The following is a 16,010-nucleotide window of genomic DNA, read 5'->3' as shown; positions in this document are numbered from 1 at the left end:
AAGTAGCATTGGGTTAAAAAAACATCTGAAATTGGAAAATAGCACATTTTGGGAAGTACAGATATGTACTTTCTTGCAGAGAGTTAGATGAGAAGATTGGTATCAATCTAATCTAATCAATCTAACTCTGCAAGAAGTGGATATGCATATTCAGTAAATTGTTAAACTATGCCTCATGTCAGTTTAATTATACAGTGTGTGTGTATATATATATATATAAGGATGACAATAAAAATGTCTAATGTTAAAGATGCAAATTGGTTCATTGAAGTTCTTGCACACATTATGGAAAATATACTTTTACATCTCATCATGTAAGTCTAGCGTGGCATTGCCAGACTAATTTACAAATGGCCATTTGCCAGAGCAAATGAAACATGAGCTTGCAGATTTGTCTTGTTCCCAGGCTAATGGAAAATAAAGAAATTATATAATTAAAATTTGGGTGTACTGTAGAGCCTGTGCTGTGTGGCACTTTATATGGTGGAGCACATGTACCAATAATAATAGTCAACCCGAGGTCTAAGCCAGAATAATTGAAAGCACCGGTGTGGGGGTGCAGGACCTATTAATATGGCAGTACATCCTGTAAAATAGATATGACATATACATGTACACATGCAAATACATATTCAACTGCTGTTATTATATAAATATAGGCCTACCTCTTCTAAATAAAGGTGAGTGTGTGTGGTATTGTGTGTGTGGGGGCATATCCCCAGCATCCCAAAAAAAAAAAAAAAAATGTACGCCTAAATTGTGTTCACTGCATGCCACAGTCATTTTCCTCATCTCTTGCACAGTTGTCAGCCGTCGGCCCGTGCTTTAAGGAAAACAAGCGCCCCTCTCTCGCTGGGCTCAGGAACAGGAAGTCAGGAAACAGGAACAATCTCGGAGAAAAGTTGCAATACAAGTTTATGAAAGATGAGCCGAATTTATCACAACACGTCTCTACAGAACAAACCAGTGCACAATGAGAAATTTGACCGCGTGTGGTCTCCCTCTACGTATGAAAGGTAAAGTATTCCGAGGAGTTGGAGCTAGTTCTAGTATGTCAGTATGATACATAGTTTTCCTTGTGATGGAGAGACAGCACCAAACCCCACTGACACATCGGGACACTTGACTCCCCCCCGAGATTTAGAGCAGCTAAATCTCATGTACGCACCTCACACAAATCACTTGGTAAGAAGTAATTCGTGTTTGTATATTCGGCATTCAAAGAATCCCCTGGCAGCACTTATTAATGTCAATACAACTGAAAATGCTGTATTGGTGTAACTTTATACACTAGCCAACGCCCTCTATCGTGTGTTTCAGTTGACAAAAAATGTACACTAGGTGTACAACCACTTTATAGCTTAAAAGTTGAAAATGTATTCAAATATGCCTTTTATAACGTTACTTATTGAGTCCCTCTTTTCTTATATATATATTTTTTTTACCTTGAATTTGACTGTGAGCAACTGCAACTAAACAATTAGTATTCTGATTCTGATATGACCGTTTTTTTAAAGGAGTTTGGTTGTTAGGTCTCCATCAGTGGTGGATGAAGTATTCAGATCCTTTACTTGAGTAAAAGTACTAATACCACACTGTAAAAATACTCTGTAACAAGTAAAAGTCCTGCATTGAAAATGTTACTCCAGTAACAGTATGTAAGTATCATCAGGGAAATGTAGTTAAAGTATTAAAAGTAAAGAACTCTCCTCCCATTGTAGTGTGTGTAAAGGATCCAACCAGCTGTGTGTTTAATGGTCTCATCATCTCAGCTGGACTTGTAGCCGTTATATTGTTGGCTAGTTTACTTTAGAATCAAACATCATTTTATAAACTACATGTGTTCTGTCTGCAGAAATCTGAATGTGTAAAGTAACTAGTAACTAAAGCTGGAACAGATGAATGTAGCGGATTAAAAAGTCCAATATTTCTCTCTGAAATGTAGCGGAGTAGAAGTAGAAAGTGGCATGAAAAGAAAAGACTCAAAGCACAAGTTCCTCAACATTTGTACTGAAGTACAGTACTTGAGTAAATGTACTTAGTTACATTCCACCACTGGTCTCCATTATACACATCTGTTCTTGGGAGAACAGGAATTTGAAAGTGTTGCACGTAGGCTAGTTCTCCTATAAGCAACAGAATGTGGAAGTGGACTGATTTTAATATTTGATATTTTCCTTCCACACAGCGGCCAGGGGGTTCTTCTAGAAGGAAAGCTACTGGATGTTTCCAGACATGCCATCAGTGACATCAACAATCAAAAGGTACTATAGGCAAAATCCAGCTAGCCACCCATGACCCATCCACCCAAAACAGTGGTTTCTAAAGTGGGGTTCGGGGACACCCAGGGATCCTTGAGAGGGTTCCTCGGGGTCCCCAGCCAAAAGTGGAATAATGTAGACTGGGTAAACCCAGCTCGATCTGCAGGGTTCGTACAGGTGCTTGAAATCCTTGAAAATGCTTGAATTTTGATGTTGTGTTTTCAAGGTTTGAAAAATTTGGATAAAATTTGAATAGCGGGATTCGTAATATCGGCAGGCTGTCGTTTCAAAGAACGTTGGCTGGAAGATGAAAAATACAAATTATGGATTAAACGGGGACAAACCCTACAAACCCAAGAGTTGCCTCTTGTAAAGTCTGCAACAAAGACGTGCAGCTTTTCACAGTGGGCGAGTCTGCGCTCTCGAGTCACATTTTGTTTACGCTAGTAACTTCTAGCTAGGAATTCGCAGGCTAGCTAAGTGACTGAGAGTACTTGGTGTGATAATGTAATGTAATGTTAGTATTGCATGTCCGTTATGGCACGTTCATTTGTGGAATATGCAGTGAACATAGCCAAAGTTACATCACAGTAACTGTAACGTTACTACCCGTAAATTAAAACCTGCCCGGTGCATATCAGCAATCGATTGCTGAACAGAAATCGTGTCAGATGGAGTGTCCTACAAGTAGCCTACTGTAAGGTTGAGGATGGCCTCACACCCGTCGCTATGGGCGGGCCATAGGGGGCCGGGCCCGCCCCCAAAAATGCTTGTGCCCCCCCCACTTGAGGCACAGACCTCTTAAAAAAATTACTTTAATTTTATATTATCATAGTTGCTAATTTTGTGTTGCATATAAATAAACAATGGTGTGATTTTTGTTTGATTGATGGGAATCTACACTGCAACAGCCTATCACGGCCTTACTAAAAAGAAAGTTAGGCTACGACGTTACGTAGCCTACGTCAGTGTAGCCGCTCAACGGTTACCGCACATTTTTGAAAGCTGGATGAGTTTTCGCCGGCTTACTCGCTTCAGTTCGTCATCGATATCCGTAAGTGGTTGAAAAGCCCACCAACATTCTCCTCTGCCAAACTGGATACGACACCGACGCCTCCTGATGTTGTCGTTGGAGAAGGAGTCCCTGGACGACAGTCTGAGCCTGATGCTAGTAGCTCCGTGGAGCCCGACCCTGGGCCTGGCAGGACCTGCAGGTCAAGTGCAACTGCGACTGGGGCAGCATTTGGGCCATAACTAACTGTTGAATCAGGGGGTGTGACGGACAAACCCAAACAGGTTGTGTTGAGGAAATATCCAGTCAAAATGTTTGGTTAAAAAAAAACTGGTATTTGAACAGGGACTGGCTTGCGTAGGCTACTCGGTGGAAAAGGATTCCGCATTTTGTTAGGCCTGCAGGAAATTCACATCTGTATCATCGGACGCGACCTTCTTCATTAAGGGGTTTAAGATTTACAGACAAGGGCTTAAATAAGCATGCAGCTTCAAATGACAGGAGGGACTGGAGAGAGGACATGCTGCCTCCACTCAAAGTACCGGTAGGTTCAAAGTGTGTGTGTGTGTGTGTGTGTGTGTGTGTTTGTGTTTGTGTGTGTGTGTGTGTGTGTGTGTGTGTGTGTGTGTGTGTTTGTGTGCGCGCGCGTGTGTGTCTCATGGCACATGCATAGCAATGCATATCCTTCTGTTGACTGCTTTAAAATGCAATGTTTGAGAGATGCTTCTGGTGTTACATCTAATATGTTGTATAGTCAAGTGTTTTATGGATATTCATAACATTGCTTCTATGTAATGTGTTGTAGGCTATATAGGCTACCTGGTCATATTGCTGTTGGTTATGTTTAACGTGATGATTACGTGCGAATAGTATAACAAGAGTATATGATTATTATAAATATACGTACTGTACGCTAATAATAATTGTGCCCTCCCATGTATTTCATATGCCCCCCTTAAGACTGAGATCTGGCGACGGGTCTGGATGGCCTTATGCAATATTTACACTGCTCTATTCCAGTAGATAAATGTATATGTCTATGCAATGAAATAAATTTTTTTTTTCAATTAATATAGGCTATTTATCAGGCAGGTGCCTGTGCACTGTCAGAGTCTTCTGGGTTAAAATGGAAGTACAGGTTGTTGTTGCACTGTCTCAGATTTTGTTCAAACCTGGTCTATATCAAGAATGTGTCCCAAAACCAATGCCTGTAAAATATTTCTGTTCAAATCCTATTTCTTCATATTTTAGCCCTTGAAATTACTTCAGTTTTACAGCCTGAAAATCACATTATCTGGGAAGCGATATTTGGACATTTATCCATAGGCACAAAAAAATGTGAAAAGACTGAAATTAAGGGTAGCATAAACAACTGTTTTCCTGGATTTTGACCCAGAATGAGCCAGCTGCATGTCATTTGGCTCAGAACCCCCCCACTCAGTGCCCCTCTCCATAGCTGTCTTACTGTATGTTATGTTAGGAACCATGAAGAGAAGGTGATAATTCAGGGTTAGTGAAGTGAACCTGTCGAGTGATTTTGTTTGGGGTAATTGTTTTTACATTGACTCAGGCAGGTTAGATAGCAAGCACAGTCTAAATTTTGAAAAATAAAACTAGTGTTTTGCTTAATTATCTGATCCTGCTATTACGAAACACAATTTCGGCTGTTTATAGCATTATGTCTTTTAATGTGACAAAAACACAAAATAATAATTTTGACTATGTATTGGTATATATTTTACAGTGGTGTAAGGTGCTGGAAGAAGCTTTAAAATGAACCTTAAAAGTGCTTGAATTTGACCTTGGAAAAGGTGTACGAACCCTGGATCTGCCGGCGATTTGATTTCTCCCTGCAGCTCAGGCTGGAAACCTGTATGTTATTCTATCCTGTTTCTATTACAAATCTGCAGGAACCAATCACAAACTGCCTTTAGAAGATTTCCTTATCAGCATTTTCGACTAAATTATAGACTAAACATAATTTAAGGAGCAGCCCCCTCACTCTCACGTCTCTCCATTAGTGTGTTTAGCATGTATAGGTCCTGAGCATGTTTGTAATTCAGGTCTGTGTTCAATGTGTGTGCAACTGTACTAACAGAGTGAAAATTGTGAATATTATCGCGGAATAAATAAAGACGTTCTTCTTCTTCTTCTTCTATAGTAAAATTGTGAATTGTTACAGCTTTAATTGTGTTCAATGGAGGAAAAACAAACTGTAGCGGTGAATGAAACTGTGATATTTTTGCTGAAGGTAATCATACCGTTAGAATCTCCTACTCTTTGTTTCTGTCACCGGCAGGTCCGTTTCTACGTGCTGTACATCAAACCCAGCCGCATCCATCAGAGGAAGTTCGATGTCGGTGGTACGGAGATGGAGCCAAACTTCAGTGACACCAAAAAGGTCAACACCGGCTTCCTCATGTCCTCCTACAGTGAGTAGACGACAACAAACGTGTGTTTTCATGTTTGCGTCTTTCATTTCCTCTCCAAGCCTAATTCTGTTCAGAGTGTTTTGTCTTCCATGTTGTTATAGTTTAAGATTCAATTATGAATCTGTGTGTGTGTGTGTGTGTGTGTGTGTGTGTGTGTGTGTGTGTGTGTGTGTGTGTGTTGGCGTTGGCTGAGCGAGGCTTGTTGTCGGGTCACAGTCCCCCGGGGCAGTGTGTGTTTGAGACCCACCTTTATTTATTTTTTCCTCCACACATTTTTGAACTGTAGCTGCACCCTTAACTAGTAAGACTCATGTCTCAACAGGATCATTCATGCCTTTGTTTTTAGCAGACTTGATTAGTGTAACAGGTCTTTACAGGTCTCTGTAGATAATCAGTTGAGTAACTGCAGTGTATTCAGAACGCTGCTGCCAGAGTCCTCATTAAAAACCAGAACATTTGGACACCTCACCCCTGTTCTTAGAGCCGTGCACTGGCTTCCTATAAGTCCGAGAATATTTTTTTGATGTGCTTTACATAAGAATACACGTTGAAAAAGCCCAGTAAAACTGTATATCACCATTGACTCAAAATAAAATGTTCTCTTATCTTATCTGAAATAAACATGTGACCCGTTTTAACTTCACCCCTCAAAGAATCGGAATCGAGAAACCAGGGCTCTAGTCAAGTCCACCTTTGTCGAGTCCAAGACAAATCCAAGACCAGGACTAGTCGAGACCGAGTCCAAATGAGAGACAGTCATGACCGAGAAAGAAAAAAAGAATCCTCTTCAAGACCATTTACCTACCTGTTCATAATGTATGTGATGTGAGAGACAGTATATCTTCTATTTTAAGATGACTATTTTGCTTTAATATTTGTAATAATCAAAAAGCAAGTGCAGAGTAACACTATAGGATCAAATTAGGCCATATTATTATCTACTTAAAATATAAAATGGAAATGTTCCCATTCTTGAACTTATTACCTGTCCTGAAGAATTGATAGTACAGTGCTTGCTGACATTGTGTCTGTGACTAAATGAAGATGACAGATCTCTGATGATTTTGGTATATGATGCAGCCAGGTGTATACCAGGCGACCAATCTCGATGCCTGTTCTGGATGGATTCTGAATTAAACTAATACCTGTTTTCTGAACGAGCGCATTCATCAATGGTTTTGTTTTAAAGGAGGAAGTTACTTTAGAACAAAAGCATATAGTGCTGGACTCGGTCCAGACCAACTAGAATATTAGGCGAGTCCAATGGCCGAGTCCGAGACAAGTCCGAGTCCAAATACCAACGACTCCAAAACAACAGAAAAGCATCTCGAGTGCGGACTCAAGTACTACAGCCCTGCGAGAAACGATAAGAACCGGAAGCGAAAGGAATAATTGGAATTGGACTCTTGTTATGATTTATGATTCAATACTATAAATAAAATAAATAAATTGAATTGAATCAGATAGGTTTAAATCCAAATGATGCCCAACCCTATTCATTAATATAAAATACTTGCGTACTATAGCTTTAAATCCTGATGATTGGCTTTGGTGCCCGTGTTGTGTCCGTCCAGAGGTGGAGGCTAAAGGGGAGTCGGACTGTCTGTCTGAGGAGCAGCTGTCAGCGATGGTGAACAAAGCTGAGCTGGTGAAGATTACTGACCAGCACCGACCCAGCGGGACCTGGGCCTTCTGGTACCCAGAGTCAGAGATGGACACAACCGAGCTGGAAACGGGACAGGATATACGGCTGAAGACCCGAGGAGACAGTCCTTTTATATGTGAGTATGTATGTGTCAGTTGCGTGGCGGCTGCGTGGCGTTTTCTGTCTTTCCACACCAGAAACGGGTCTGACGCGGCGCTGCTGCTGCTGCTGCTGCTAGCCTTGTCTACACACATGGATGTTTCCCATAAACATAAACATAAATATATACTGATCTGATTACAGCAAAGACAACGTCGGCCGTATTGACGGCAACATAGGCTCCAGAATATTTCCTTCTGGATTGACAGGTGCAATATTAGAAAATCGATAATTATTATTATTTATTTTTTTATTACATTTATATATCTGCATTTATGTAAAAACCTTGAGACTTTCAAACATCAAAATGTCATTTATTAAATGTATTTGTGTCTAAATGTCATATAAACATCTTTTCCTATTCTATGTCCTATTGCTTCCAACACGCTGGCGTGTGGCGTGAAAAATAGGCATTGGTCCTATTTCTAACATGCACGCGTTTTCGCCACAGCTCGAGCCGCGCCTGAGACGTGCGTGTCACGCAGGCAGTGTGCAGGTGGCCTAAGGCGTCCCTGAAACAAACCGAGCCCTCAGGAGGAGAGTAAAAGGTTGTTACATTTCCACTGTTTAGAAACCAAAGCCCGTTCCATTTTTCCTTTTCAGTTTTTATCGGTCCTTCTGCTTCTTCTTCTTCTCCTCCGGGAAAACACGGCCGCGTTGCATTGTGGTATATGGGAGTAAAATGTAGCGTACATCCAAAGCCGGTCTACGGAAAGCCGTTCCACTCCCTATCCAGCCCCATTGTACCGGATTTTGGTTGCAGTTCCACCATAGTTCCACTGGGGGTGATCGCGGTCCAGTGCAGAATGAATGGGACTCTATGGAGCTAGACGGCTAAATTTGTCTCTTTCGCCTGATTGTCGTTGAGAAACCTCAGATTTGATTGTAGTTTTTGCAAGTTCAACATGGATTATAGGTCGAAAGTTGAATGAACGAGTACTTATGTCCTTTAGTTTTCTTACAGGGTGAGTCGTTGTAGCCCATAACTCGCTAGCATTCTGCTAATGAATGCTGATTGGTCAGTGAAGGAGTGATTACGATCGGAGATCCCACTTGACGGCATCCGAAGCAGAGCCTGAATATTTCGGTGTGGTCTTTAAAACATCAGCAAACCTCTTTCTAGCACGTGTATTGACAGAGAGAGACTAACCTGTCAGCTGTGTTGTCGATGCCTCGAGAGAACACAGGAAGTGACTCAGAGCTCGCCGTAAAGCAGTATCTCTGGCCGTATATGTGTATGACGTCATTGACATTTTGAAAGGCTTTTTAGAACAAAAAAGTGACTTTAAAAAAATCTAACACACAACATTGTGTATTTTTTTAGCCTCCCCTTTCGAATGCAACATTCAAATTCATAGACAAAAAATGATATCCTGAGAAAAGTGGGTTTTGAGGGGTATAGCTCCATAGAGCCCCATTCATTCTGCACTGGCCTGTGAGCGCCCCCTATATGGAACTCTGGTGGAACTGCAACCAGTTCAGAAGCCGGAAGTAACGAGGGAGTGGAACTTCTTCCTATATTAGAAATTCTTTGGTACATCGTATGTACGCTCAAATTAGATGTGCATTGTGGGTATTTTTAGGGTGGACTTTGTAGTGAATGAAATATTAAATATTAAGGAGAATAATTTGTTTAAAAAAAAAAGATTCTAGGGAAAAGAATCAATTTTAAAAACTTGATACATATTTTACAGGTTTTTGATTGTTTTTTTCCACCTTTAATTACCATGCTGTTATACGGCTTAGCTGCTTCCACATACTTTCCACTGACAACGGTGCATGTGCATCCAGCATGCCCTTATTCCACATTTAGCCTTAAAAGGAAAGAATACTTGACAGTGTGAACCATGCTTAAGCCTCAGCTACCCATTTAAAGTCAGTCGTCTGAAGTGGGTCTTTGTCAGGGGAAACAACTGCAGTACAAGGTTTGGGTCAGAGCTCTTTCATTTGTTTTCTGACTGTTTTTCAAAGCCAGAGGGTCCTTTTGGTTTTCATAACCCTCACATTTATCAAACTCGTCCTAGTGTTGGCAGTGGGGAGTGACTGTAATTAAATGTTTGTTTTTCCTTATAGTTTCACAACTAAGCTCAAGGGAAATGAACAGTGTTTGACCTTTTTCATATGCAGAAGAGTCATCCGGACCTTTGATATTCAACCTTTTGAGTGCAGTGGACAGTTCTGGTCTGTTCACAGCGTCTACATTTACACATTTTTCATAGAGACTTTTCTGTTTTTGTTATGTATGTTTATTTATATCTGTGCTGTATGTCTGTTGCTTTTTTTGGACGCTTGATAAACTCACGGTCTTCCTTTCTTTTGTGCTTCCAGTCTCCTTAGCCAAAGTGGACGGCGGCACGGTGACCAAGTGTAACTTTGCTGGCGATGAAAAGGCCGGGGCGTCGTGGACGGACAAGATCATGGCCAACAAAGCAGACGCAGTCAGCACTCAGAAGCCCGGCCAAGGAGAGGGAGCAGAGGAGGATGAATGGGTGAGTGAGGACTAGGATTGGGCCTCGAGAACCGGTTGCAACTTGGAATCGCTTAAAAAATTTACGATTTACATTTACCGTTGAGCGCGTCCGTAACCGCGAACGGCTAGATCCAGATTCTACCATTCAAGTTTATGATAGTTTCTCTACACAGTCTTGTACTTTGGCCTTTTTTGCCGTTTTCAAAACGTTTTTTTGCACAGAATCAAATGTTTTATATTCACGATTCATCTCATAAATGTTTGACTTGGTTCCAGGCTTAAAACTCTTTAAATAAACAGTTTTTGAAATTTCAATGGAACAATTGAACGGGGAAAATCACTTCCGGAACCAGAGCCGTTAAAGTGGGCGGTCACTGTTGGGCTCTATGGCCGACGGCAGCGACAACCTGCCATATGTAGCTACAGACAGTTCATGCAGGAGGCAGGTTTATTCCTAATAACATTATATATACTGTTGACTCTTGTCAGCCACAGCCACGCTGTACTTCCTACGTCCTGCCCCACCTGAATCCAAATTTGCACTTCTCTTCCTAATAGTTTCTGTTTGGAGCGTGGATTGCAGTTCATTTTTACCTCTGCTTACTGTCTTGCCATCACATCTCATAACTAATTTTGGATGTAGCTGATATCTTAACAAAAATATTAAACTTAAACAAATTCATTCATTTAATTTTTTTCAAAATATATCAGAGATTCCATCCGCGTGCCACTAGAGGGAGCTTGCGTACCACCAGTGGTACTTGTATAAACCATTTGAGAACCAGTGATGTATACAAAACATTAATGATACAAGATGGTAAAATAAATAGGTTGCTTTGCATTTTAGCAGTTTTGAGTAAGGGAACTCAGCCTCGTTGTACTATACATGTGACACTTACATGTGACACAACTATTCAACTAATCGCCAGCTGTTTTGATAATAGTAAAAATTCTGATATCAACTTGTTAATTGTGAATATTTTCTAGTTTCTATACTTTTCTGTTAGTGAACTGAATATATTTAAGTTAAAAACATTTGGGGACGTTATCTCGGGCTTTGGGAAACACTCATACACATATTTCACCATTTTCTGACATTTATAGACCAAACAACCAATGGATTAATCGAGAAAATACTCTAAAGATTAATGGACAGTGAAAATAATGCCGCCCTAAAATGGATATGGAAGACGCTGTGATTGATGTGAACAGCCGAATCCGTCTTTGGCTGCATCTGTTGTTCACAATATATAGAAAGCCAGTGATGTGTTCGACAAATACTTCTTCCCACTTTGTTTCTCTCTCAGGATGACTGAAGAAGCCGCCCCCCCCCATCAGCCTGATGTCTTGGCTCTGTTCCAGTCTCCAGGGTGAACTGCTTCAGTTTGGATCCATTCCTGTGTCTCTGTCTTGGCCTTGGGACTCCCACATTTTACCGGGGTACTTAACCTCTTACATATGTGGCCTTGGGACTGGAAACCTGGCGTCACTTCTACAATATGGGACCAGACTCCTCCAGCTCCATGTGTGTATCTTAGCTGTGATGCACACTGTCTTTGAAACTTTACCCTTGTATACTTTGGATAAGATCCCCAAATTTATATGACTGGAATTTAAGCTCTGCTTTTTTTTAATCTTTTGGGCTTATTCTTCTACTCTTGCCTGTTTGTGTCCAAGTTTAATCCAGAGTATCTGCATAGCCTGGTATTAGTGACCCAAATATCTGTAGTTTTACAGCACACTTGTTGCTCCTTCCATACTGTAATTGAAGTCCTGTCTAGAGAGACTCGTATTTTAAAGAGCTGTTTCTCGTTTCACAGGCTCAGTACACCGCTTTAGTTCTGTGTGACAACTGAAGTATTTGGAAAAGCGTTTGACCACCTGACAGTAGGGTTGGGAACCGAAAACCCAGTTCCAAATTAGAACCGAATCCAAAACCAATCCAAATGCCAAGAACTGTGTACTCGTAAAATGAAAATGAATTTCGGTTCTGCTTATCGGCTCCTCAACAACTACACATGGCGCTCTTTCTGGATTGGATGACGCCGGGCTCTGCGATACATTTAGTTTTTTGGGGAAGTATGGGCAGCTGTGTGCGCCATGGACACACTCGCTACCAGTGTTGCCACAGTTTCTTTGAAAAAGTAACTTAGTTACTTTACAGATTACTTGATTATAAAAGTAATTTAGTTACTTTACAGATTACTTGATTTTAAAAGTAATGAAGTTAGATTACAAGTTACTTTATTAGTTATATTCAGCAACTGCACCCCCACAGCCTCAACATAAAAATGACAGCTGGTTTACTGTGAGGCAGCTCGGCGTTGCCAGTAGTAGGATCTGGTTTATTATGGCACGAAAGAGAGCCAGTCCACCGTGTTTAAGGGCAGCATTTCCGCTACAACATAGGCCTACTGCCCGACCTACTTCTTCAACTCTCCCCCACTTACTGGTTTTGCACCGATGTCCAGCTTTTGTTGTTTGGGTGGTGGGGGGCCTCCTTCTCTCTGCTTCGCACCACCTGCTGGGACTTGCTCTGTAAGTTTGACTGCAGCGCTGCGACTCCAAATGTTTCTTCAAATTTGACGTAGTGTTTTCGTAGCTAGATAGCCCTTTGTCGCCACCAGCACAGAGTGTACAATGGACCTCAATACTGTCGTCTTTAGCTCTCTTCTTTAGCTCTAACAGAGAGCTAGGTGACCATGAGGAAATATTCACTGAATTTGACAAAAATTGTATTAGATTAACATCACTTACTATACCTTTAACCTAGGGCTGCACGATTATGGCCAAAATGATAATCACGATTATTTTGATCAATATTGAGATCACGATTAATTATCACGATTATTTGTTGATTTTAGCCAAAACAAATTTTATTGTCACATAATTATATAATTATAACTGCTTTTACATCCATATTGTGCTACATTCCTACTAATACATCCATATTGTGCTACATTCCTCCTTTATTGAAGGATACTGTGAAGGAGTATGCCATTTCAGGTGTTGTGCGACCGCTTTCCACACATGCATGTTTGCCGTGAAAGATACAGGCAACGCAATTTTCTGTTCACGTTAACGGCGCATGTGGTGCCCGGTATCTACCGGACGAAATAGCTACGCAGATTTCTGTGGCTCATTACACTGCCACTTACATTTCTGCGTTGCGCTCTGATGCTCCGAAACCCACGTTAGAGGCAACATAAACATCGCTGAATGTCACGCTAGTAAACACTAGTAACACGTTACACAGCAGCTAACGTTAGCCTACCGTTAGCCACAGTAGTAACTGGATTAAACACGGCTAAAATGCTGACTGCTAAACAGTGTAGTGTGTCTGTATTTCACTGTAGGTTTCCAACAGCGGGACGTCCAACAGTCTGCTGCTAAAGCTATGAGCTAAAAGACACAAACTAGCACTGGTCACTGCTGTTGTCTGAAAAACAACACAGACGGGACAAAATGTTGCGTTTACCGGTAAACTGGTAAACATTGTGACCGGCTTATGATGACCGACTCCTACCTGGAATTTTCCTGACGTTACTCTGTCCTCTGTGACTGTCTACATCTAGAAACTAAGCTGCGCGGTGCAGGCAGGGAACAGCTCTGATTGGCTCATGGAGACATGTGATCAGACAGTGGTTTATGGAGCGCTAGATTGGCTTAGCAAAAACTGTTCTATGAAGGGAATGACGCATTTTAAGTATCGCTCGATCACGCAAATTTGATCGTGGGAAGCCAAAATCGTGATCGTGATTAAAATTTGATTAATTGTGCAGCCCTACTTTAACCCAGTGGTATGTTTTTTCTCCAAAACACAACAAATGTTCTTTTGCGTTTTAACTCGTATGGTGTTTATATTGACCAACACTTCATGTATGAAGTTAACAAGCCAGCCTCTGTCTGTCTCCGTGTAGCCTCGCTTGCCAGCTCTATCCCCACAGCGCTGCGGATTAAGGTCTGGCTACACCGCACATACATTCCTGGATAAGAGAAAAAAACGCTATGGGTTGTTTACATTTCTTTAAACCAATCACAATCGTCTTGGGCGGCGCTAAGCTCCGGACGCAGTCGACGGTGGCTCTGCACAAGGGTTAATGGTGCAATGAATGATTTGGTTCTTCAGTTCTGTCAAGAGACATGGTCAATGGCTGCTTTTTAAACAATGAACAGGCTAAAAAACAATCATGTACATTTCGTTTTACATGCACAAATAAAAGTATCCAAACCTCCAGGTATTCCATTCATGACATGGACACAATTGTATCATTGTTATTCCATTGTTACTAAGTCAGTAAAGATGACCTGTATTATTTTCAACCAGGTTGAACAAAAATGACATGTACTCCTATTTAACACAATAACAATGTTTTATTATTAAAAATAACAATTTGAACAATCTACAAGAATAATTAGTTTCCTCGATTACAACATATTATACACATATAGACATGTTCCCTATAACGATAGAGGAAGTTTGGACTTGTGCAACTGGAAATTGGCAGCATCAAAACGCTGGTGAATGTCAAATCACGCTGCACTCTGAAGATTAATATAACCAATGGCCGTTTCAAACCATTTTCACAGCAAAAAAGTTGACACAAAGTTTGGATTGTAAAATAATTTTGATAACAAGTAAATCTGGTACAATTTGAATCACGCATAAACATTTTCAAACAGACAACTATACTTTAAAGTTGACTGATGCTATATCAGCATCCTGTGCAAAAGTTGTTACTTTGACTGTTGGCTTTGAACATACGGTAAATAATTTCGATACGTAAACCCTGCTGTGTTTTTACTTTGGTATGTACCAGTCTTATCTGCTGCACAGTCACAGTTCAGTTTGGTCAGTTATTTTCTGGGAAACTGAAAGTATTTAAGGGTAACTACCATTTTTTTTTAATGTTTTTGTGTCTAAGTGACTGATGGGAACAACTATCTTTGACATTGGTCCAGTATTAAGAGAGATCGCTGCAGTCGGCAGTCAGCGAAACAAGCTACAATATAAGTTAATAGGACAATTGTCCAGCTTGTATTTAGCTTCACAAAAGTGCTCGTTTTGCCGCTGACAGACTCCGATTATTATTATTCTAAGTGTCTGACAACATTATGGAAAGGATCCCTACAGAGGTAAGGTTTTAAAACCTCTTTAAGACCTTTCTCTTTAACCAGAAACAGCTCTGAGGTCGCTAGCGCTAAACCCACCAGACTCCATTTAAAAAACAATACTTTTAGTGTGTATAGAGCCAACATATTTTCACATGTAAATCGATAAAGTATGTGTTTATTTCAACCAAAACTAGTGTTGTGATGGTTGGAACAGTGGAAAGATGTCCCATAACTTTGAATGAAGTGTATTTTATGATGTCAAAATTACTGTTTATTTACATGGAGTCTGGTGGCTTTAGCGAATGCAATTTGGCGGATGTTTTTATGTTTAAAAAAAGGATTTTACTCTTTAACAGAAAGGTCGACCTCCTCAGAAATCCTTTCCATAATGTTGTCAGACACTTAGAATATTAATCTGAGTCTGTCAGCGGCAAAAACAGAACTTTTGTAAAGGTAAATACAAGCTATTACCTATTAACTTATACTGTAGCTTGTTTTACCGCTGCCAACTGCAGTGATCTCTCTTAATATTGGACCAACGTCAGAGATTGTTGTTCCATCAGACACTTGGACACAAAAAGGTTGAAAAAAACGGTAGTTACCCTTTAATTCATGATAATGGTAAAAGTGAGATTCAGTCTTGATCGGTTCTTGTTTTCGAAGTGGATTTAGTGGAGAGAAAAATCAGAAGATTGTTCAGCAGCTGGCACCGCTCTGATCTGTGAGGCTCTAAAACACAGGTGTCAAACTCAAGGCCCGCGGGCCAAATCCAGACCCTCGCAAACTTTGATCCAGCACACTTATCAATTTAGTTTCACAATAAATTTTGGCCCGCCTAATTTCTCACCAAACCAAAAACTGAACAACTGTTTTTTAAACTGTAATTACGCCACATTCAAAGCAGTATTTGGCAGAT

The 16,010-nt window shown here is 40.6% G+C and overlaps 1 protein-coding gene across 1 annotated transcript; it reads left to right on the top strand.

Moving 5' to 3' along the window:
- Positions 1–772: 772 nt before the first annotated feature.
- arpin (actin related protein 2/3 complex inhibitor) lies at positions 773–12,192 on the top strand. The gene is made up of 6 exons (XM_039808793.1): positions 773–1,016; positions 2,189–2,264; positions 5,573–5,705; positions 7,280–7,486; positions 9,838–9,998; positions 11,287–12,192. Exons 1-6 carry the CDS (start codon positions 925–927, stop codon positions 11,293–11,295), a joined length of 678 nt encoding a protein of 225 aa, XP_039664727.1. The 5' UTR covers positions 773–924; the 3' UTR covers positions 11,296–12,192.
- Positions 12,193–16,010: the final 3,818 nt, after the last annotated feature.

Source organism: Perca fluviatilis, chromosome 8 (assembly GCF_010015445.1).
Source record: "Perca fluviatilis chromosome 8, GENO_Pfluv_1.0, whole genome shotgun sequence".
NCBI classification, from domain to species: Eukaryota; Metazoa; Chordata; class Actinopteri; order Perciformes; family Percidae; genus Perca; species Perca fluviatilis.
The sequence above is the reverse complement of the archived record's forward strand: the minus strand, read 5'-3'. Positions and strand labels throughout refer to the sequence as shown.